Genomic DNA, 24,032 nt, shown 5'->3' on the forward strand with positions numbered 1-24,032 from the left:
ACCTTTTTATCAAGAAATGATATATTTGTTAAGGCTTTTTGGCCTTCTGTAGAATTTTCTGTAGAATTCTGTCACATCCTTTGTAGAATTTTATTAGTCATGTTAATTATGCCGTTGTATGTTAAAATGGCGTGGTGTGCCTTTTACATTTACCCCAGCTAAAGGTGAGGTAGAGGGACCCAGAAACTCTGGCTGAGCCGTCACACAGTGATGAATGGAGGAGTGCGGGGGTATTTTTTTTTAGCTGGTGAGATATTAGAAGGGACAACGCTGGTCCAAGGGCATTTATGAAACATTCTGAAATTACGAGGAGCAAACGGGTTCAGCACAGACTCCTGGACCACGAGGCCAGGTGCGTTCTGCAGGTGTTCTACAGGGTGCGCTGCGTCCAAGATTTAAAAAATTATATTTCCATAAACAAGCAGCCCCTTTTTTCCTCAAAGGGGGATGAATCTCAGTCCCAGAAGAGTTTGGGTGGGTGGGGGGGAGGGGGGTGATTTTAGATTTTGGCTGTGTTATTAGCTGTGAGAAGACACTGCCTGTTTGAGTTTGGGCGAGCGTGGGGGGGGGGGGGTGGAGGGGGGATAGAGGGGGGTGACTTTAGATTTTGGCTGTGTTATTAGCTGTGAGAAGACACCGCCTGTTTGAGTTTGGGTGAGGGGGGGGGGGGGGGGGGGGGGGGGGGGGGGGGGTGACTTTAGATTTTGGGTGTGTTATTAGCTGTAAGAAGACACTGCCTGTTTGAGTTTGGGTGAGCGGGGGGGGGGGGGGTGGAGGGGGGATAGAGGGGGGTGACTTTAGATTTTGGCTGTGTTATTAGCTGTGAGAAGACACTGCCTGTTTGAGTTTGGGTGAGCGGGGGGGGGGGGGGCGATGGAGGGGGGTGACTTTAGATTTTGGCTGTGTTATTAGCTGTGAGAAGACACTGCCTGTTTGAGTTTGGGTGAGGGGGTGGGGGGGGGGAGGTGGAGGGGGGTGACTTTAGATTTTGGCTGTGTTATGAGCTGTGAGAAGACGCCGCCTGTTTGAGTTTGGGTGAACGGGGGGGGGGGGGGGGGCGTGGCGGGGGGTGACTTTAGATTTTGGCTGTGTTATTAGCTGTGAGAAGACGCCGCCTGTTTGAGTTTGGGTGAGCGGGGGGGGGGGGTGGAGGGGGGATAGAGGGGGGTGACTTTAGATTTTGGCTGTGCTATTAGCTGTGAGAAGACGCCGCCTGTTTGAGTTTGGGTGAGCGGGGGGGGGGGGGATGGAGGGGGGTGACTTTAGATTTTGGCTGTGTTATTAGCTGTGAGAAGACACTGCCTGTTTGAGTTTGGGCGAGCGGGGGGCGGGGGGATGGAGGGGGGTGACTGTAGATTTTGGCTGTGTTATTAGCTGTGAGAAGACAGCGCCTATTTGAGTTTGGGTGGGGGGGGGGGGTGACTGTAGATTTTGGCTGTGCTATTAGCTGTGAGAAGACACTGCCTGTTTGAGTTTGGGCGAGCGTGGGGGGGGGGGGGGGGGATAGAGGGGGGTGACTGTAGATTTTGGCTGTGCTATTAGCTGTGAGAAGACACTGCCTGTTTGAGTTTGGGCGAGCGTGGGGGGGAGGGGGGGGGGGGATAGAGGGGGGTGACTTTAGATTTTGGCTGTGTTATTAGCTGTGAGAAGACAGCGCCTGTTTGAGGAGGAGCAGCAGTCTGTGGCTGTGAGCAGATCAAGCTCTTCCGTCAGGTCTGTGTTCAGGCAGCTCCCGCTGTGAACCGCAGGAGACGGTGTGTAGGCCAAAAAGCTCAAGCTCACTCCTGATAGGCTGTCACTTATGATGATGTCAGGCTATCAGGAAGTAGGGTTTCACACAGGGAAAGGACCAGATTGTTTAGCAGAGGCATTGGGTGGCCAGTTCAGTTCCCATATTTGTATTACTGATGAGCTCTTACATACTGGCTGTCAGAAATGTAATCTTTAAGTCTTATGTACAGTAATTGTCTGTGATTTTGATTTCAGATTTGTTTATGAACTTTTGTATCAACTGCTATGTCAGTTCACATACCATGTCATGCCTGTTGGTTTTGAAGTATAATTCATTTGATATACAATATATATTTATCTGTCTCTGTGTATTACTCACATGTGGAAAAACCCTGTCATTTATTCAAGAAAGAATGACCACATTTATCTTAAAATGTACCATACCCCCTCACTCTGTTATTCTGTCGTTCCATTATTGTCCATGCTATTAATGAGCTCCATTTCAAGTAAGGCCTAAAAAATTCATAAATGAAATAACATAACTTGATGCATGTTCCATTGTGCTAGTTAAGTGCCTTGGTGTTCTTGGATCTTTTACTTGAAGGACAAAGTAAATTATGTCGCTTTTCCAAGTTCCAACACCTTTCCCCTTACCTGAATTAGATGTGTTCATACATAGTAAAAGGGCTTCTGTTCTTATCCAAACTAACGACATAAGCCCCAATTCATCTCCAGGCCATTTCAGTGTGTATGCAAATATCAGTCAAAGTAAGTTTTTCAGAATTTCATTTTACATTTTTTATTTTTCAAGGTGCTATGAGCATTATAGAAATATGACGGTGATCTATATGGCAAAAGGATAAGACTAGAAAAATTAAACGATCAATTTTTGAGATCGATCATCATACATTTATTTCCAGGGAGTAAGACTCATTTTTATCAACCCCAACATCAACATCATGTTTTTCCCCCTGTTTAGCCACTAGTGCTTTGCTTTGAAAATAACAGAGGGAAATCTAAATTTCTCATGTTTGTATTTGTCCTAAATGACATGTTTTCCATTTGTGAAACTACCCCTCTCTTTGGCTTTGAAAGGATTAGAGAAATTTGAATTTGAATGGTCCGTATCCTGCAGTGCTAGACTGGTGATTATTAGGACACCTAAATCGATGCCTTTGAATTATTTACCAGCAGAAACAGAGGTGTGTTACTGCTTTTAAGCCTTGCTTAATTTGTTTGGATTATATTACTGTGCACTACTCAAAAAAATAAAAATAAACAGCACAGCAAGGCGGCAGCGCCATTTTATTTACATCACTGGCTGCGTATTTCAGTACGTACTGAGCGCTGAGACACTTTCATTGACAGCTTGCGTTAGGCTATACATTTCAGCTGTCGCCAATGCTTCATGAATATCTGAATCCCAGTTTTGCATGTCTCAGGGAACTCTTTTCTCAATGGACTATGGACTGCTTTTTGCGTTGGCTTGTTTTTTTTTTGTTTTGTTTTTTTCTACAAGAAAACCACATTTTTTAAAAAGACAGGCGTGAACTGCTGTCCCATCCATTTTGCTGCGTGATTTAGTATTTTCTTTAAATCAAGTGTCCACTGCCATAGTCCACTGTTCTGGCCATTTTCCAGGCAGATATGGGCAGTATTTCAGACATATGATTTTAAAAATATGTATTTGCTTGTATGGTATGGATTCCCAATGTTATACATGCCAATTTCCTCTTCTTGTATGCTTTATATACAGCCCTTTACTGTTCCACCATTGATTGCTGTTTACAGATACATTTATGTGGGAGACAATTTATATTTATTTACAAAATACATTCAGTTTTTAAATTTCTATTTTATCTAAACTGACCATGGAATGTCTTGATTCTTTTTTTTAAATGGAGGCCTTGTTTCTTGGGAATCCTCTCTCCCAAACATGGGTGGAGCTAATGTGATATCAGTGACCGATTTAAACCAATCATCAACGTGTCGTTAGGAAGGACAGTGTAAGTGTAAGCTCAAACAGAAATGCAGGCAGATGCAGTTTGACTCATTCTTTTTTCTTTTCTTTTTAAAATGATACTGTCCAAATTATAAATTAAATCATTTTCAAATAATGGCACTCAAATAATTCCAGCTAAATTAAAAACCTTCACTCCTGAGAGTTAGCAACAATGCTATCTGCCCTACTTCGGCCATTGTATCTTGTTGTGTGCGAAGAATGGGCAAAGCTTGGCCTGAACTTGTTTTGGTTTAGTATGGACTGTAGAGAAAGAGAGAAAGCCCTGCTTCACTGCCTCTCCTTTCTATCTTTGCCCTTTATAACCCCACCACCCACACCCCCCCCAGAGGGAAAGACCGTCGGTGTGATGCGTTCTGGCGTGTCTTGTAGTGTGAGGAATGTTAATTAACAACCACGATTTACCCTCCCCGGCTAGCTAGATATTTTGAGATGTTTTTACACGCTTAGGATTCTCAGTGTTAGTTAAACTCTTGTTCATATCAGTCCAGATGGGAAAGAAAATAAATTGTTTTCTTTTTTTCATTTGTTTTAATAGTGTTCAAAAACCCACAAAATGTATATTAGGGAATAGCTGTTTGCAGTTTCTTTTTTTGCTTTTTAATGAAAAATTGACACAACAAAACGTGTGACACACATTTTATCCTCACACTTTCATTAAACACACTTACAGACATTAGTAAGGCAAACACGGCAATCCAACACTTTCCCTCCCAGGTACACCGGAATGAAAATAGCTAATATAAGGACCACCACGTCTTTTTAATTAAGCAAGTTCCTTGTGCTTGTCTTTCTGCGGGGAAATGAACATGTTTCTGTGAAGGACGACAGAGCTGGCTGCCGGCATAAGTGCTCTCTGCAGCCATTTAGGACCACAACCATCCCTGGGCCTCACAATTCAAGTTTTTTAAATATTTGGGTTTTTTTTTTTTGGTTTTTTTAAAACTCATTTTAATTATACTGTCGTATTGTATTCACCCCAAAACATTCATTGTTAGGGCCATCAAATCCCTATGACTAGGCTCTAGAGAGAAACTATGACATTTCTATGTCAGAAGAACTTAAATGTTTTTTCTTTTTTTTTTTGAGGGAATAGGAATGTTGTTTTTGTGAGTTGATTTTCTGGTGAAGATATAAAATCTGTGTTTTTCTAATAACCTGCAGCAAGCAGCAGCGCACTGTGACTGGCTCAGGGATGCAGCTCACATAGAGTTTCTTGGCTGTGTTTCTGGTTAAAGTTGAAGTGTCCATCCACATAAGTAAATTAACTTTATCTGAAGTGCATTCCACATGATTATCATTAGCAGTAGTCAAAGGTGTAGAGCAGCAGAAGTTGATTCCTACTTGTGAAATGCCGTTCTTTCGTAACATGTTTAAAATTTTTTGAAGTGTTGAAGTAGTTAGAAATGGCCATTCTTGTTGGTAATTTGGATGTTTTATTACTAAAGTAGATGGACATTTATACATTGAAGGAATGTTAGAATAGATAACTAATTATATTAAGCACTAGATAACTACTGGCAATAATTAACCAACCTCAGTATTTATATTTAGTCTCATAAGTGGTTGCACAATTCCAAATATAGCTTTCTCTTTTACTTAGATTTCCGTCTTTTAATCGTGCACACAAAATGGTCATGGTGTGTGTGTGTGTGTGTGTGTGTGTGTGTGTGTGTGCAAGCTTGCACAAATGACTCGTCAAAATCTATGTTAGCTTCCTAGGAAACTGTGAATTAGCCTGCATATTTATATTCTCTACAATATGAACATTTGTTGTTGTTTTCTTTAGTTGGTTAGTTAGTTTATTTAGCTATTGTAAGTGACTGCCTATTCCATAGCTAATGATTTAAAATTCCATTGACTGTGCCGACAATTTCTAAAGAAGTGCCTTGAGTCTCTGGAGCGACATTACTGGCATTCCCCTGTGAAAAGCAGTGCATGTGTGAGTATGCGCTCATGGCCACATAAAGGGAATAGAGGCCTCCTTATTACAGGCTCCAAATTCAGGAAATAAAATGTAAACTACTCATTCTCAGCTCTTTCTAAATTAATTCCTGAATCACCTCCCTGCGTTTTTAAATATCTCGATCCCGTTATCTTCTAAATAAGCGCAAGGCATTTTGATTCAGCTGAGCGCTCAAGTACCATGGCAACAAGACTCCTTCGAAACCCTTTTAGCCCACACACAGAAGCGCAGAATTGAATGTGAGCCTCGTGTGTACAATAATTTCCCCTTGTTTCTCAGGGGGGTATGCCTGACCAACCTGGAACCTCCGTATGTTGACTTAACCTCAGCGAGGTTAATCTGACGACCCTGGGCGTGCTTCTGCGGTGGTCATCTGGTCGTTTTATGGGATCTCTGTTTCCCTCTTTGCACCTTGTGTATTTTTTAAAAATGTAATCCTGGTGTCGGCAAGATCTGCTTCCGCATGCCAGTCGCCTACCACAGGCTCTCCGGGAAGAGGGGCGCTGGTGGGTTTTTAATAACTTACCGCGGGGGGATGGTTTTGTGCTAGACAAGCTCGTGTGTTTGCTCAGTGGCACCATTAAACAATGTGATAAGCGCCTAGCACTAGAGAACGCATTCATAACTGCACAAAGCCAGTCGTGCGCTTGACTGAAAGTGGTTTGATCAAACAGAGTGTGTGTGCTTTGCTCTCTCTCGCTGTGACTTTAACAATGCCATTCATCCGTCATTTGGTGTTAAGTTCTTTTTGTTTTGATTTTTGAGATAGCACCCCATCACTCTGTTAATAAACACTGTTTTGCATTTCAGCGTGTAGCAGACACTTCTCCAGTCAAACTTCACACAGGCTGATCTTTTACACACAGTGCATTTATGCGGCTGGATTTTTTCACACAGTGCATTTATGCTGCTGAATTTTGACACAGCACACAGTGCGTTTATGAGGCTGAATTTTTACACACAGTGCGTTTATGAGGCTGAATTTTTACATAAGCAGTTTGGCTTAAGTGCCGTTCTGGAGTACGATTTACATTAGATTTATTTATTTGCACTCATCATATAAAAATTACGAAATAGCTATTGTAAAAAGTGAGATGCTAAAATGAGAAACAATCTGTAGAGTATTGAGTGCAAGGATTACCCATTAAGCCAGCAATAGCTGGGGTCCGAGACTGGACTATTAAAATAACTAAATATACAACAAATATACAAATCTTGATCTCTACATTTAGAGCATCAACAACAACAGTCAACAAGGATGACTGGGCAAGGAGAAAGCGCTTTAAACAATATTTAAATACATTACGATGGCAGTGCCACGGCTGGGAACTGAACACACAACTTGAATCACAGTCCCAGTTCCCTAACCATTACACAACACCACCACCAAACGCAAAATTCAGAAGCAAAGTTAAAATAGAGCCACAAAGACCAGGGGGGAAAAAAAATCAACCCTCAGGAATGTCTTGTGACTTCATACAGTGACAACTCATCGGCTCCGTGGCCAATCAGATTGGAGCATGTGCAGTCACAGCCAATGAAAGCACACAGTTCAGATCTCCAATCATCCTTAAGGCCCACAGAGCAACAGATTGCGTCCTGGTCTCTGGGGTACTAGTGCTTTCCCCAGTAGAGCACTCGTCTCTCCCACTTCTCTGAGTTCTCTGTGTCATTCCCATGCAGTTTACGCTGAAAATAATCAGTTCTATTCGAGTCCCTATCGATGAGCGGTAATCAAATACGGCTGCAAAGGCCTCAGAACGATGCTTTTCAGAAAGACTCGTCTGAAAATGAAATGCCGTTTCACCGAAAGAATCACGCAAAAGGAAGATCTCCCTAAACCCTATTTGGCACAATGCATTCTTACATTTAAGGCATTTGGCAGATACTCCTATCTACAGCAATTTGCACAAATTACTTTTTTTTTGTTGCATACAATCCGTTTGATGCAGCTGGATATTTACAGAAGCAGTTCATATTAAGTACCTAGCACAAGAGTGCACACCAGCAGTGCCTAACCTGAGAATGAAATTTACAGACTACACACCTGCAGTACCTAATTTCGAGGACCAAATTTACAGACTACACACCTGCAGTACCTAATCTCGAGGACCAAATTTACAGACTACACACCTGCAGTACCTAATCTCGAGGACCAAATTTACAGACTACACACCAGCAGTACCTAACCTGAGAATCAGACTTACAGAGCACACACCTGCAGTACCTAACCCAAGAACCAAAGTTACTGCATCACAAAAGCAGCTCCCTGACCCCCATGCTGGACTCCCATCCTAATGTGGCGTAAATGTGAGGATTCGTTCATTTCTCTGTGTTGCTGGTATTCACACGCAGAGCAGAGCGCTCATAGCGGCAGACCTCCTGAAAACGGAACGCGGCCCAGAAAGCCGGTAACGGGAAAAAGAAGGAGGTCCCGTCGCCTCGTCTTCGTTTCGACCGGAGGCGGGAAGGCCATCGTTAACGCTCGTTAACCCTCTCCCCTCCCTCTCCCGTCCCTCCCCTCCCTCCCCTCCCTCTCCCTTCCCTCCCGTCCCTCCCGTCTCTCCCCTCCCTCCCCTCCCTCCCGTCTCTCCGCAGGTCTGTCGGTGGCCGTGCTGAAGTTCTCCCAGTCGCTGCAGGAGTTCCAGTTCGAGTGCATCGGAGACGCCGAGACGGACGACGAGATCAGCATCGGTGAGCGCCCCGCCCCCCCCCCCATTCCCCCATTCCCAGCCCCAGCATCGGTGAGCGCCCCGCGCGGGTTCATTCCGGAACCTTCCTCAGGACGCTCCCCCCCCCCCCCCCCCGCCATTCCCCCATTCCCAACCCCAGCCCGCCCCCCGGGTCACGGTCTAAATTACAACCTTTTCCTTGGTATTTGGGTAAGAGGTCCCAGGGGACGTTGTGGGCCCCGTTGTCCGTTGTAGAGCGCGGTGGCCTGTGACACCAGGGTAAATATGGATTACACCGGTGCTCTCTCAGACGAAAGGCTGTCCCGAGTGATTGCCTGTGCGGGTTCCAGGACCGCCGGGTCGATGGTCAGACACAGGCAGCCAGCGCCACTTCTTCAACAAAACCCAGTCCTGTTTCCAAGGCCTTGATCCCCACGCCATTCTCAGGGAGTTTAGTCATTGTTTAATCAGGGGGCTTTTAGTCATTGTTTAATCAAGGCTGTTTAACATTATGAGGCCCTTTACTTTAATGATGTTTTTCTTTAAAAAAAAAATAACAGAGTGAACAAAAAAACAGCATTTTCCCCATTGGGATAAAAACATCAAGCTGTACAGACGCAGTTTAAGGTCAAAGGTCACCGCAGCTGAGTGTTGGGCATTTTCTGTTTAGGGTGGGGGTGGGTGGTGGAAGTGTATGTGGGGGGGGGGGGGTTACAGCATGTGTGAAGTCATTTAGCCCTATTAAGGTGTAAGATCACAAATATGTATTTAGAATTTTCCTAACTGAACATTTTAATGCTGATGTCACAATCACTGCTGGTAAATTGAAAGTTCTAGAACAGTGACTTAGAATTTTGAAGAAAAAAAAAAAACCTCCTCTTCTCTTAAATTAGCGATAAGTTTCTCTGGCCTTTCCCCATCTCTTGTTTATCAGTTGTCTTCCTTCTCCTTTTCTCTTTGTGTGCAACCTGCCGCAGAAATGTTCCGAGCCACAGGAAATGAGTGTGATAATGCCAGCTGTTGCTTGCACGTTGTTGCCGTCTATGCTTTTCTTATTCTGATCATCCTGGTCTGAAGCTAAAATGGTTGGCTTTCATTCCTCAAACTGCAGGCATCGACACGTTATAAAGAAGTCTTATTGTCTCCATGTGCTTGGGGGGGGGGGGGGGGAAGCCGTCTTCTCTCAGTGTGACTGAGCATGCTCTAATTTGAGTTAGACAGGCTTTGAGTTAATTTGAGTTGGCTTTTTGTCATCATTTCTAACATCCGTAATCGAGGGTTTTGAGCATCTTGGCGATAACGGTAGAGCGTCTTGCTTCCTCTCTGCTTCTGTGATTGGACGGAGACGGACGGAGGCTTACGCAGTTTCGGTCTGAGCAAACGTCTCTGTGATTACACCGCAACCTGCGCTTTGACCCGACGCACAGCTTTCCCTCTTTTCCTCCCGGGGCGTGGGGGGTGGGGGGCGGGGGGCGGAGAAGGGGTGGGGGGGGACAGGCCCCTGAAAAGTGGCTGCTCCGTCTGAAAAAGTTTGCCAGGTGAACGGCCTAGCCTCTGTGATCTCTCGTACCACCGACTCGAAAAAGGGCAGCGCTACTTTTCTTCTGGCGCAGAAAAATGTAATTGCGTTCTGAAATCAATCGGGGTCGTCGCCGAGACCCCCCCCCCCGCGCGCTCTGACCGGCTCCGCCGAGCCCTGGCGGGACTCCGAGCGGGACTGCGAGCGCGCGGGACGCCTTGATGTGGCGACGAGGCGATGAGGCGATCTGCTTTGATGCCCCCGACTCATCCACCGAATGCACCGCCATCGCGCCCGCTCCCGGAGAGAGGTCACCTGACCCCGTATCGATCTCAGCGCTGCTTCCCTCGGTGACATTCACAGACCCACGGCAGCTACCCAGAAATCAATGCGAAAGCCAGATTGATACGGCAATAGAAAATATTAATTGCCCCTCCACCCCCCCACACCCCCCACCCACCAACCCAATCCACCCACCAAAAGAAGAAAAGGATGATGAAAAAGTTCGAGAGTCTTTGTTAAGGTCACTCTTGCGTGGATCCATTTCACTTTCAGTGGTGCAGAAGTCCAAAATGCCAAGGTACTTTTTTTTTGAAATCTCCGAATGAGGAATAGGTCAGCGAGATATCTGCTCTGGTGCCATATTTTTCAACGTCTCGCCTCATAAATGTGACCACTGCTGCAGTCATTACTGCTGAAATACGACGGATCCTGTGGAAATGGCTTAAGGATAGATTTCACATGAAACGAGTCAGAAATAAATATATGGGGATTATTTACTTTTTTTTAAACATAGCCTCCAGCTAACATAAATTTTAAAAAAAGACAATTTCACACTTTTAATATTGGTGATTTAAATAATGTTTATGACACAAGCTACAAATACTGGAAAGGAATAATCACATGTATGTGTGTGTATATATATATATATATATATATATGCACATTGCACACACAGTCATGTTGCAAACAAACACTGAAGCAGTATTTCAAATTGAGGGGAAGTTTAGCAGTTAGTTTCAGTGTGTAGCAGAGCTTTGCAGAGAATGCTAATGGCTACAGCCAGTATGCCCTGGTAAGATGGCCGCCAGTGTGATTCCTGTCTTTTTGCAGGAATTCCATAGTTATTGGTGTAAAACCATTTTTCATAGATGGCCATAGGCAACGAGTGTGGATGTGGTAGTGAGTCTGAACAGAGTGATATCTGGTCCCGAAGGTCATTACTAACAATTTCTGTTTACTTATTGTACATAAAATAAAACAAATAAAGTATCTGCTGTTCTTATAATTCTGAAAAATTAACGTTTTGCACAGCTCCAATACAACACCCATGGCAGTGAAAGCAGATTAAAAAAAAAAACAGAGAAGGCGTTTGTGTTTCCATGACGCCACCGCGGTTGAATGTAACTCTGTTACGAACAATAAAATTCACAGAGGTGCTGTCCTTCAACGCTACGTCTGTATAGCTGCGACTTATTTTTCCCGTCTGTCGAGTATAATTCAGTCCTCCTAACAACCTTTTCAGCAACTGACTGGTCTTTAGCCTTGCTGTTCTGAGTTCCTGTTCTGTTGGTAGCAGTTTTCTCCTCTTGGTGAGCGCTCACTTGCGGCCTGTCCTCTGGCACAGAATCCTGACTCTCTGATTGGCTCAAATGCGGCGAGTCGGTCGGCGGGCAGTTTAACCAGAAGATGCCCCCGACGGGCCTGACAGCCGATAACAGCCGCTCTCGAAAAAAGGAGACCCGGCCCGGTTGAGTGGGGGGCCGCCGCCCCGGGGAGGTCAGAGGTCAGGGCGACTGAAACAGGAAGAAGTTGCGGTTTTTCGGATGGTTATTTATAGAAGGCCGCGGGGCCTCCGTCCTCTCGGACCCCTGGCTGTGGACTGTGTGCGGAGACGGGTTGCCCGTCTGATCCAGCTTAGAGGTGCCACAGATCCCATAAGCCAACCAGATGCGCGTTTACGCACCGAGCGTTTTGTCTCTCGTGCGCCCAAGTTGACGCGGAAACACTCCCCATGTGTCAGCGTGGACATTCCGTACTGCGATTGTCTATCATGTGACCTAGCAGTGGGAGAACTGGAGGTGCTGTCACTTGTGGGCACTAGTTGTCCTCGTGGGGGTGCTTCTGCTGAACCTCTTACACGGCTCCCGGGTCAAACGTTCACCTGTTCAAAAAATTTCGTTACCGCGCATCAGCAGAAATGCGCAAGGCAAGCGATCTTTGGGATCTGGCCTCCAGATTGAAAAAAAGGGGGGAATTCTTAAACAGCGGTGGACACCTACAGGCGATGAGACGGAAGCTAAACCGTGAAGCACAACTGTGTAGCAGGAAGAAAATCACATGGTCGGTCGATGGCTATTTCTCCAAAAAAAATGCCATGCAAAAAACGCAATAAATTTCTCCCCTGCAATAAATAAATAAATGAATGCCTGTTTATCAGTTATGCAACAAATGTAGCTTGTGTGCAGAGCCTTTTTTTATTTTTAAACTAAACCCTGAACGACAGAGGTGTGACATTTCTGAGTGCCTGCCTGGTTCATTAAGACTTCTCGGAACGAAAGGTTAGCAGTCTCCAGCGAGAGCAGTAAACACCGAGCGGAACTTGGAGATTGCAAAGCCGTGCGGCCACTGATCAGGTGACACGGACGGGAAGGCTGAATCTCCAGACATCATTACGGCCGTAATGGCTGTTGTGTTTTTTTTTTGCTTGTTTTTTTCAGATGTGTATCTAAGTTGTTAACATTCTTCTACACTGAAGTCATTTTCAGTGGCTTCACTGAAACTTCTGACTGCAGCAGGCCTTGATATTAACGGCGAGGTTGGAAACGTCTGATCCAATTCACAAGTAATGCGGTGCAGGGCATTGGTTGTCTCTCTATAGTAGTTTGAGTGTTCATTTTCAGAAAATATGTCTCTGCGCTGTAATTTTACACAGAAGTACTACACTTTCTTGCTTTGAGTCATCCACTTTCATTACTATTTTTTCACTATTGTCTGTGCGCTAGTCATTGTGCTTAATGTAATGTTGATATCTGTCTATGTTTGATGTTACTGACACCGTTGTATTGAGCTACCCACCATGCTGTACTGAAAGCAAATTCCACAGACCTCGGTTGTGTGGTCATTAAAAGTGATTGATTGATTGATTGATTGATTGACGGCGAAAGTATTAAAAGCATAATATCGTGAACCTTATCGTTCCGTTCACACCATCCTCTGTAATATCTACGTGGACATGTTTCCTCTCATGCATAAGTGAGGACCCGTTTGACCTGCCTGGACTGTCTTTGAAGGAAATGTTTGAGTAATAATTCATTTTTCTTTCTTTTCTTCTTACAGCTCAGTCTTTCAAGGAGTTCTCTCAGCTGTTAAGTACAGTGGAAGAAGAGAGAAGGCGACTGGTAAGGCCTTTTTGTTGTAGTTGATATTTTATTAATGAGATACTCATGCTCAGCGCAGCACGCTTACAGACACACTTGCGCTGATGAAACTGCTGGTAGTGTGGCATACAGACCAGTGTCTGTGCCTCAGTACAGACTGGGAGCAGAGCATGTTTTTATTTTTTATTGTGTGTTTGTAGTTTCTTTAGGTTGTATAGGTTAATGAGTATGTGTGTTTGTAGTTTATTTAGGTTGTTTAGGTTAAGGATTATGTGTGTTTGTAGTTTATTTAGGTTGTATAGGTTAATGAGTATGTGTGTTTGTAGTTTATTTAGGATGTATAGGTTAAGGATTGTGTGTGTTTGTAGTTTATTTAGGTTGTATAGGTTAATGAGTATGTGTGTTTGTAGTTTCTTTAGGTTGTATAGGTTAAGGATTATGTGTGTTTGTAGTTTATTTAGGTTGTATAGGTTAATGAGTATGTGTGTTTGTAGTTTCTTTAGGTTGTATAGGTTAAGGATTATGTGTGTTTGTAGTTTATAAGACTAGGCTTTGAGGCCAGGCCTGTACTTGTAACACAGGAGACCAGGCCCCCGTTCATCTCATCATCACACCATCTGACCAATCAGAAAAGGGTACAGGCTGACTGACAGCACAGGCCCCGCCTCCGCCATGCTTACCAACAGCAGAGCTGATTGCAGGTTAATGTAAAAGCTTCTGTGGTCGGTTGTGCCTTTCCCAGCACGTTTAGCCAGGTTTTGACAAGCTGAACGCAGTTATTCAAAACAACGAGCAGCCCATATTAAGAGAAAAGGAAAGAACAATAAGCCGTTGGAGGTGACACGTTTATCCCTGGTTTCTCTCTTCTTAGAAGCCTGGTGACTTTTTTTTTTTCACTTAGTTTTTTTTTTTTTGCAGTTGAGGACATTTTTCAGCAGAGTAACGTTCCTCTAGCATTCCTCCAGCCGAAGCACACCAGCTCCAGCTTACTCTCCATGTATGGCAGAAATTTCAGGGCTCGAGAGTTCGAGCCTTTCTGAGAAAAGCGCTGGAGCCTGTAGCACTGCCAGCATTCCCACACCGAGCACATTTCTCCATTTTCTATCTTTTAAATTTTTTTATTTTTTTTTGCATGGGCTGAAAACTAACGAATTTAGCGTGGCGATAAGCGGTTGGGCCAGCCCTGTTTGGGTGCAGTTCCCTTTAGGGCACAGGGAAGTTCTCAGCCGTTGGAGAGTGGCCGGGCAGAAGCCCCTCTCGTCTACATTAGCTCAGTTTGAACCGACATTGGGCCTGACCTCGACGTCGCTCAGATCCACATTCCTTCGAAACGGGCTCATGACGATTCCTCGCTTCCTGTTTCTAGGCAACCGGTGACATTTGTCCCTGAAGAAAGCCACAAGGCCCAAGGTTGTGTTACAGAACAATAAGCTCCGGAATGTAAGGTAGCTGGGGAGAGGTACACCCACACTGGTGCCGCTATCGCTAACTTTGCTAGCGTGACATTTTCGCGACGGCGTTGGGGCAGAGAGGCAGGGTACGCGGAGGCGCGAGTAGGAGCACGGGGAACCGGTCGAAACCGGTGTTTGCGCCGCACCGATGTCCCATTTTGAGGACCCGTGTGTCTGCCGTTCCCCCCCGAGTCAATGCTGGATGGTGTCCAGGAGAAGACGGTATAAATCAGAAGTTGGAGGTGGGGGGGGGGGGGGGGGCGGAGGGGGTCAGAGAACTCTGGAAATGATTTAAGCGACGCGCGCGGTGCCTAAGCACAGATGCCCTGGCCGACATCGCTTTCATTCCAGCCTCGGCTGTCGCTGTGATGTATCCGTGGCAACTCGCCCCCCTCCCCTTTTTTTATTATTGGAAACGACTGGAAGGAGGGAAGGAGAGAATAGAGGAAGGGGGATGAAAGGAAGAGGAGGAGGGAGGTCAGGCCATCAGAGTGTGCTCTCTGTTTTCGGGGGTGGAGAGGGGGGTGTGGGGAGGTCATGTAGACACCCCCCCCTCCCCATTTGCGAGGGCTGTAAATTTGGGAGCAGGGGGAAAATGAGTCTGCAAGGAAGGAACAGGCTAAATATTGTCCCTCGTAAAGCAGGCCAGCGGTCTCTCAGATTACAGAGCTCCTTCTTGTTCATTACTGGATATCATGGAGGGGGAGAAAAAAACACCAAAGAGTAGGTTTCAGAGTGCCTGGCCTAATCATTTCTTACATGTGAGCAAAGTCTGAAATTTTAATGTCTTGTCTTTTATTAATGACTTTGGGGCCTTAATGTCAGTGTGAGTAAAATCATAATAACAGTGTTAAGGAAATTTAAAATGTTTTACTCAATCTATTCTATTTTTTTCTTTTTTTCTTCTCAATGAGATGATGAGAGCCTGCCTCATCTTCTGGGAACACAATTTGTGGAAGTGTCGCAACGAGAACAATGTGTAATGATTGTGTGACCTGCATAAGAGAGATTACGAAATTATTAAAAGTCAGTGGCAGTTAACCTCGGGTCAAAAAAACGAAAACTGCAGGAAGGTGAGGGGCAGGTGTTGGTATGACTACAGGTTTCTCCTGCAGGGGTGAGGTGGACTCTTCACAGAGTCCGCACTTCCTGTAATGGGAGTGACAAACAAGCCGGATCTGACCCCAAACCCCCCCCTCCCCCCTCCCTCCCCAACCCCCCAACCTCATCCCTGCTTTCTGCATCTGGACTTAATTTTAAAGGCCGAAGACAAACAGCAACGTGCACGTGCACTCTCGCGCATACACATGCACTTCTCTCTCTCTCACACACACACACACACCCACACGCACTCTCTTTCTCTCTCCGACACATACACACACAGACACATACACACGCACGCACGCACACACAGACACATACACACACGCGCACTCACGCACACATACACACATACTCACACATACACACACACACACAGGCTTACACGCACGCACACACACACACTAACACACACACACACTAACACGCACACATACACGCGTGCAAACACACACACACACACCTACACACCCACACCCTCACTCAGGCTAGCACTACATCAACCTCCACCTAATGGAATTCTGTATGTGTTGAATTAGGGCCCCATACTGATGTGGTGGTTTATTAACTGACAGTGCAGTGTATGATGCACTGCCCCCGTTTCCAGAACCTTCCACTGCCTCGCCGGGGTAGGGGGAAAGAATTCTGCCATCGACGGCTCTGAAATGTTTTATTGTCTGTGGTTTGGCAGGATGCCAGTCCTGGAGAGGCAGGATGCCAGTACTGGCCAACACAGGACTGATATTACACATCTCCTAGTGTCTGCTCAGAGATGGTGTGTAGCAACAGAACAGGACTGATATTACACATGTCCTAGTGTCTGCTCAGAGATGGTGTGTAGCAACAGAACAGGACTGATATTACACATCTCCTAGTGTCTGATCAGAGATGGTGTGTAGCAACAGAACAGGACTGATATTACACATCTCCTAGTGTCTGATCAGAGATGGTGTGTAGCAACAGAACAGGACTGATATTACACATCTCCTAGTGTCTGATCAGAGATGGTGTGTAGCAACAGAACAGGACTGATATTACACATGTTCTAGTGTCTGCTCAGAGATGGTGTGTAGCAACAGAACAGGACTGATATTACACATGTTCTAGTGTCTGCTCAGAGATGGTGTATATTCACAGAGCAAGGGCCAGTATCATGAAGCTGGGTCACTGAGTTTGCTGGATAACTGCACTGAGTGAAACCCGGAACAGCTCTTTTTACCTCAGTCCACGTTCCATATTTGGGAGGGTTCCAGGTTTTATTCGGTCGCAGTTATCCGGCTAACTCAGTAATCCTGCTGCGTGATGCCGCCCCCTAGTCCGATATTTCACGCGTCCTGGTGTGTGCTCAGAGAGGGGGTTCTGTGTGCTTCAAGCTTGTGCGTGTCACTTCTCTGGCATTTCAGAAAAGGTATGGATGGGAGAGGTGGGGGGGGGGGTCACCCCCCGTGGTTATGAAGAGCTCACCGCAGCCTTTTGTCCAAGTCCAGCAATAAAACATTTTTTTTTTGTAAAAAAAAAAGGAAATGACTACAAGATGTACTGTGATATGAGGTAATAGTCTGGTCATGGTGCATTAGAGTGAACGTGAAGCGTGAGGCACTTCTAAAGCAGGGCTGGCCAACCCTGTTCCCAGCCCAGATCTACCGTCCTCCAGGTTTTCATTTCAACGCTAATTTGGCACACCTGATTCTGCTAATTAGCAGCTCAACGATATCTCTAGCTGTTGAATGAGGTGTGGCTTCGTTAGGGTTGGAGTGAAAAGCTGCAGGATGGTAGATTGCCAGGAACAGGGTTGGGCAGCCCTGTCTTAATCATGTTCCAGCCAGGCTGAGTGAGAGTGATGCTGGAAGTGAAGGGGGGGGGGGGGGGGCGGTGAGGGGGGGTTGGCACGTGAACGTTTGATTTCTCCCCCAGCCCCAGTTTGTTGGTGCCCTCTGTGCCAGGTTCGGGGTTGACGGAAAGCGGAGGAGGGAGGGGCTTGTTCCCAAGGTTACCAGAGCCACGCTAAAGAGACACCGGCGAGCGATCTGAGTGAAAGATCCATCGCCATGCCGACCGTGATGTAACGGCCCTCTGCGTTCTGAACGGTCTCCTCGCACACCAGACGCTGTCAGGCCGACTCCCCTAAAGATGATTGATGTCTCGTTTAGCCGTGTTTATTTAGTCTAATTAACATCACCACCCCCCCCCAGTGCCCTTTAAAAAACACAGTGCAGTGATTGGCCCAGGTGTGATTGTCCTGCCCCCCCCCTCCTCTGTAAATTACCTCTCTGCCCTCCCTCCCCCCCCCCCCCCGGCCTGTGGGATTGGCTTCGTACCCGTTTTTGTTGTGCACTGTGACGTGTGGGTCTGCTCAATGTGAAATTTGCAATGGAGGGCTGTCTCTCCCTGTTCCCTCTCCACTGGAGAAAGACCCAGAAAGGATCTGGCTCTGGCAATTACTGCCACAGATTTTATAGATTTACCAGACACCCAGATGCTTCTCCCCTCCCTTTTTGTTACTACAGAGGGGTTCAGATTGGTTACAGGAGTTCCTTGGTTATGCGTCTTAATGAACTTTCACAGCGGAAATGTGTGGTCTTCGACAAAAGTGAGACAGAACTTTCTGTGTTAAAAAATAAGGAGCTGAGTATCTGGGTTGCCTATTGAATCTGTGTTTGTGCTATGCTGTGATTCACTCTGAACCCCCCCATTAACGACCATTAAACAGTTTTAAACTGTGCTCTCGGGGAGGGGGGGAGGGGGAGCTGCTGAGTGGCTTATCCTGTGTTAAGGCAGTTTTCCAGTGTATGGATGGGGCCCGCAGTCTGGTATCGACAGTGCCAGTGTTGATGTGCCGATGCACATTTGGCTCCAGCATCTCGCAGGGATGGAAATGCTCCAGACCTCTGGGGTGATTCTGTATCTGCACACAACAACGACCCCCCACCTGTCAATCCGCCATGGCAATGATTGCCTCATAAACTACACATTGAGTATCTTTCTGTGTGTGTGTGTGTGTGTGTGTGTGTGTGTGCGTTTCTGCATATGTCTGCATATGTGTGTGTGTTTGTGTGTGTCTGCGTATGTCTGCATATGTGTGTGTGCATGCACGCAACGTGTGTGTGTCTGCGTATGTCTGCATATGTGTGTGTGCATGCACACATGCATGTGTGTGTGTGCGTGTATGTGTGTGTATGAATGTGTGTGCGTGCATGTGTGCGTGTGTGTTTTCATGCGTCTGCATGTGCGTGTGTGTGTGTGTGTGTGTGTGTGTGTGTGTATGCATGCAAGCTCAATTTGTAGACAGCAGTGTGAGAAATAGCAGCTCCTGGCTTCACTGGCTTTCCATGCTTGTCAGCACACACAACTTCATCTGGGTTTCCTTTCCAAACCCTCATAAAAATTAGCAAAAAACTGGAAGCTGTTGCTGGCTCCAATTAGGCCTAGCCGTGCAGTGTCTGCTGTGTTAAAATAGCCAAAGGCGGTCTGGTATATTTTCAGAGGCCTTTCCTGTTTTAAATGAGCTTTCTCCCAGCACTGGCCCATTAGAAGCACTAAACTGGTTTGATAGATCTGGATAGATAGCTGGATAGATCTTACTCACGTAGCTATTTCAGTCTCATTCCATTCTGGAAGAGTTACGCATGCAGAATCTACACACAGAAGTTTACAGCCTGTGGTGATTTTGGGCAGGAGATGTATGGGGTTTGACGAGGCATGTGGAACTTATTTTTCCGAAATGCTCAGATGAGACCAAGCCAGTGATTACGTGAGTAGGGAGATATGAAAGGAACTTTGTTCTGTTTTTGTTCGATTTTTTTATCTAACAAATGATAGAATGCTACTAATTACAGCATAATCATTATTTCATTATACATTAGAATCTGTTTTATTGATGCAGCTGTCAGTCATTCATGTGAACGCCTGTCATAACAGCAGATTGATATTTAGACTGAAACATATTTGAACAATGGCAGATTGTCCCAAAATAGTGAGTAGACACAGTGATATAGTGACATGACACTGCATATCTGTCAGTATTGTCAAGTGAAATCTGACACTATGGGTTTTACTGAAATTTTACATCATTGAAGATATCATCAGTTTCCTCCAGGTACTCTGGTTTCCTCCCACAGTCCAAAGATATGCAGGTTAGGCTAATTGGAGACTATAAATTGCCCATAGGCAGTGGGTTGTGTGCCCTGCGATAGATTGGTGGTCTGTCCAGAGTGTATTCCTGCCTCTCGCCCAATGCATGCTGGGATAGGCTCCAGCACCCCCCACGAACCTGCTTAGGATAAGCGGGTATAGATAATGGATGGATGGATGGAAGATGTGATCGTAAAATTCTATGATTGAGAGAACTTGACTCACTGTTCGCAGGAAATGAAACTGCAGGCCTAGTTTGCTAATTATCTGTCCTTTTCTTCTGCCAAGTTGCTTGGGAAAAAAAAATGTTGTCACATGGCATTTATTTTATTTCATTTTCTACGGTTTGTTCAACAATTTGGGTTAAGTACTGTCCTCGAGGGTGTAGCGGTGGGGTCCCTGCTGGGAGCCGAACCAATGTTAGAACTGCGAGTCTCTTTCCCATTCGCTTCAGTGCCACCCAACTGCCAACAGCTTTCCGCTCTCCACTCGTTTTATTCCCTTTTCCCCGATTAGAGCTGGCAACACTCGCAGGCTTTGATCCGGCTAACGGCAGTTTAACATTTTAGCGGTACGGCACGAGGGGCCGTGCTGTATTGGTGCGAGGGGCCAGGCTATATCGGTGCGAGAGGCCAGGCTGTATCGGTGCGAGAGGCCAGGCTGTATCGGTGCGAGAGGCCAGGCTGTATCGGTGCGAGAGGCCAGGCTGTATCGGTGCGAGAGGCCAGGCTGTATCGGTGCGAGAGGCCCAGGCTGTATCGGTGCGAGAGGCCAGGCTGTATCAGGGCGAGAGGCCAGGCTGTATCGGTGCGAGAGGCCAGGCTGTATCGGTTCGAGAGGCCAGGCTGTATCGGTGCGAGAGGCCAGGCTGTATCGGTGCGAGAGGCCAGGCTGTATCGGTGCGAGAGGCCAGGCTGTATCGGTGCGAGGGGCCGTGCTGTATTGGTGCGAGAGGCCAGGCTGTATCGTCTGTACGGTCTATATGGGAGTCTCGAGTCTCAACTCTCGAAGCGGAGGGCTAGCAACTCCCTGTAGCTGTGACTGTATTCACGACGAAGTGCCGTATCGCTTTTATAAAACTGTTATAAAACATAGAGAAACAACTAATTTATGACACGACATTATTTATTTTGTAATATTATTTCGTATGTAACGGTTCGTGCGCAGAGTCATACTGTTTGCAAACAGGCCGTTTGAATAATTGTCAATGTAACGAATTCACAGCCCTGTGTAGAACGCTAGCTCAGCCAATCAGCATCCTGGTTCGAAAACAACCTGTTTTATAATCACAGTCATATGCCATACGGTGCATCTGGTATATGAGAACCAGACCAACAGACTTTTCAAACTGCCTTGTTTTCATCAGACAGATGACTGTTTCAGAAACAGCGTTAAAGACCCCACAGTGCAACGTAATCTCTCTATTTATATTTTTAAATCTTTACCTAATTGTAACAGATGTCTGACAGTTTGTTTAAACGCCTTGTTTGTTTTGTTTTGTTTTACACAGAAGGAGCGAATCGTTTTGTTTGACCTTACTGAGATATACTGGTTTTTTCAGTGTATTTTTATAGTGATGTGAAACGAGAGTTTGGAATCCATGGTGTGGGTCTGTTTGAACTCCAAACCCTGACCCACCCAGCTAGAGGAAATGACTGTAGATTTCTATGGATGTTCAGGTTCAGAACGTGACACCACGTGGTAATGCTCTGGGTTTCTAGCTCTGGTTCTGGTTATTTTCCCATCAGTAAGGAATCTCACCCCCGAGTTTCACTAATTGATCTCTTCTGGCTTCACTCAGGAAGACTATTTTCTCCGGGCACTACTTTGGAAGCTCTGAGTCCAAGCTTAGGCCTGTTGAGCTTAAGCCATGAGAAAACTCACAAAGGACAACTAAATGTGTAAAAATGTACTTTAATACTAAAAACCTACATTGTGCATGCATCAGAAGAAGTGCTATTACTAGACCATTGAGAGGGCGACACGATGGTGCAGTGGGTAGCACTGTCGCTTCACAGCAAGAAGGTCCTGGGCCCTTCTGTGCGGAGTTTGCATGTTCTCCCCGTGTCCGCGTGGGTTTCCTCCGGGTACTCCGGTTTCCTCCCACAGTCCAAAGACATGCAGGCTAGGCTAACCAGAGTCTCTAAATTGCCCATAGGTATGAGTTTGTAAGTGACTAGTGTGTGTGCCCTGCGATAGGTTGGCGGCCTATCCAGGGTGTATTCCTGCCTCTCGCCCAATGCATGCTGGGATGCTGCATGCTCCAGCACCCCCACGACCCTGCCCAGGATAAGTGGGTACATAATGGATGGATGGATAGGCCATTGAGATCTCTGGAGTCATTTACATGTTTAAAAGCTGCTTTCTGTCAAACTAAATTTTGCTGTCAAGTCTCAAGATATTTTAAGGGTTACTTCTGCTTGAGATCTACAATATATCTGAATCACAGTAGTCAACCTGTTGACTGACACACACTGTTTTTTTTCGTGCATGTTGCATAATACTTACTTAAATCCCAAACTGGTTTTTTAGGAAATGCAGTTTGGGCTTGTTTGGGCGACTGTGTTTTTTAAACACTTGAGCTCATAAACTGTTTAAGGTCAGACATCGCGTTTCATGCCTGAACACGGAGCCTGGCTGTGACTCATCGGTGTGGACCAATCGCGTGCGTAGCGGGAAGCGCTTGAGAGAGCGATGGCGTGAGCGATGGACTGAACGCAATGCTATCGGGGACGCCCCGGCTCCAGAATTAAGGCCAGCATTACGGGTGTATTACAGACCCTCAGCCTCTAGTTTATCACCAGCACCGAAGGCACAGAACAACACCCTAAATCAAAAACAAGGTGCTTTGCCACTCCCTACCTCCAGGGCCGTCAATCTCCCAGCCGCGCAGAGAGAAGCCTAGCGGGAGAATTAATAAGTTCACGGCGCAAAGATCCTGAGCGATCGGCTCGTGTATCTCCTCTGATCTATCCGCGCGTGGAATGGAGACTGTCAGCATCCAGCGAGCGCTGTTGAGCGAGACCCTCAGCGAGCCGAGCGGAGACATACTCTGAGAACCCTGCGCAGGTATGGTGACAGAAAGCAGCGTTTAAATGCATCCGTAGCCTATAACCGCAAATCACTGGCGTTCGTGCAGGTGTGAACCATCTCTCTTTCCTTGGGCAGGCACTGTGTCTCGCACGCAGCCACTTCGGGTCATTTGTCTCCATTGTTTTAGGAATTATGGGTAATGGTGTTTTTGCATGACGTCTCGCTGTGTTCATTCCTCCTTCTTTTTTTCTGCCCTGAAGCTATGCCTGGCTGGAGTGAGCAATGGGGATGTCAGTAAATTAAGTTGATTTATTTGTTGGCCGCAGTCCTAGAACCTCCCGAAGAACTGGTTCTCCTTTTTCAGTCAAAACAGTTTCGTTCCAGCAGTTCGGCGCTCACACACACAGTTCTGTGTTTTTGACAGATTTTGTTGTGTTTTTTTTTTAGATACAGAACGCTGACGACGTCCTGATCACGCCGCTGGAGAAGTTTCGGAAAGAGCAGCTCGGTGCGGCAAAAGTAAGTCAATCCCAGAATCCTCGTGGTTTACTGTCCCGTGCGGAGACAATATCAACAGTTCACCCTCCCCTTCCCGAAATCACAACACACTGTGTCCACATATGAAATGATTAATTGTGTGGATTGGGATCACGTAATTGGTATATCATGCGCGTAATCTTAAATGCCCTTGACCCCTCTGGAGTGTCTTTAATCCGGCTCCCTGTGAATCAGACAGGGTAAACAAACCCGCGCTGAGACGCGCGCGGAGGAAGCGCCGGGGCGTGGCCGTCCAGCGGCGCGGAGGCTGCGTATCTTAAACAGGCATATTTAAGGCCTGTTTGTCTCCTGGAGCCGCGGACGCATCAAAGCGTTCACGGGCTCTCTGGGGAGGCCTCTCTGGGGCTGGGCGGTGGGGGGGGGAGGGGGGGTCTCTCGCGGATCCGGTCGCTGGCGGTAATGGCGCATGCACTGAAGCCTAACTAAAGCGGTCCTGCGCGAAGGCTTTTTACAGAGACGGTAAACACACA

General features: G+C 46.3%; 1 protein-coding gene across 2 annotated transcripts in view; it reads left to right on the plus strand.

The window, feature by feature from the left end:
* The window catches only part of LOC118209579 (rho GTPase-activating protein 42-like), a 75,986-nt gene that overhangs the window by 10,961 nt on the left and 40,993 nt on the right, over window positions 1-24,032 (plus strand). For both annotated transcript variants that reach the window (XM_035385020.1, XM_035385021.1), the window contains exons 2-4: window positions 8,316-8,411; window positions 13,248-13,309; window positions 23,452-23,523. In XM_035385020.1, the coding sequence (XP_035240911.1) occupies window positions 8,316-8,411; window positions 13,248-13,309; window positions 23,452-23,523 (230 nt within the window). The remainder of the gene's footprint in view (window positions 1-8,315; window positions 8,412-13,247; window positions 13,310-23,451; window positions 23,524-24,032) is intronic.

Source organism: Anguilla anguilla, chromosome 12, assembly GCF_013347855.1.
Source record: "Anguilla anguilla isolate fAngAng1 chromosome 12, fAngAng1.pri, whole genome shotgun sequence".
Lineage (NCBI taxonomy): Eukaryota > Metazoa > Chordata > Actinopteri > Anguilliformes > Anguillidae > Anguilla > Anguilla anguilla.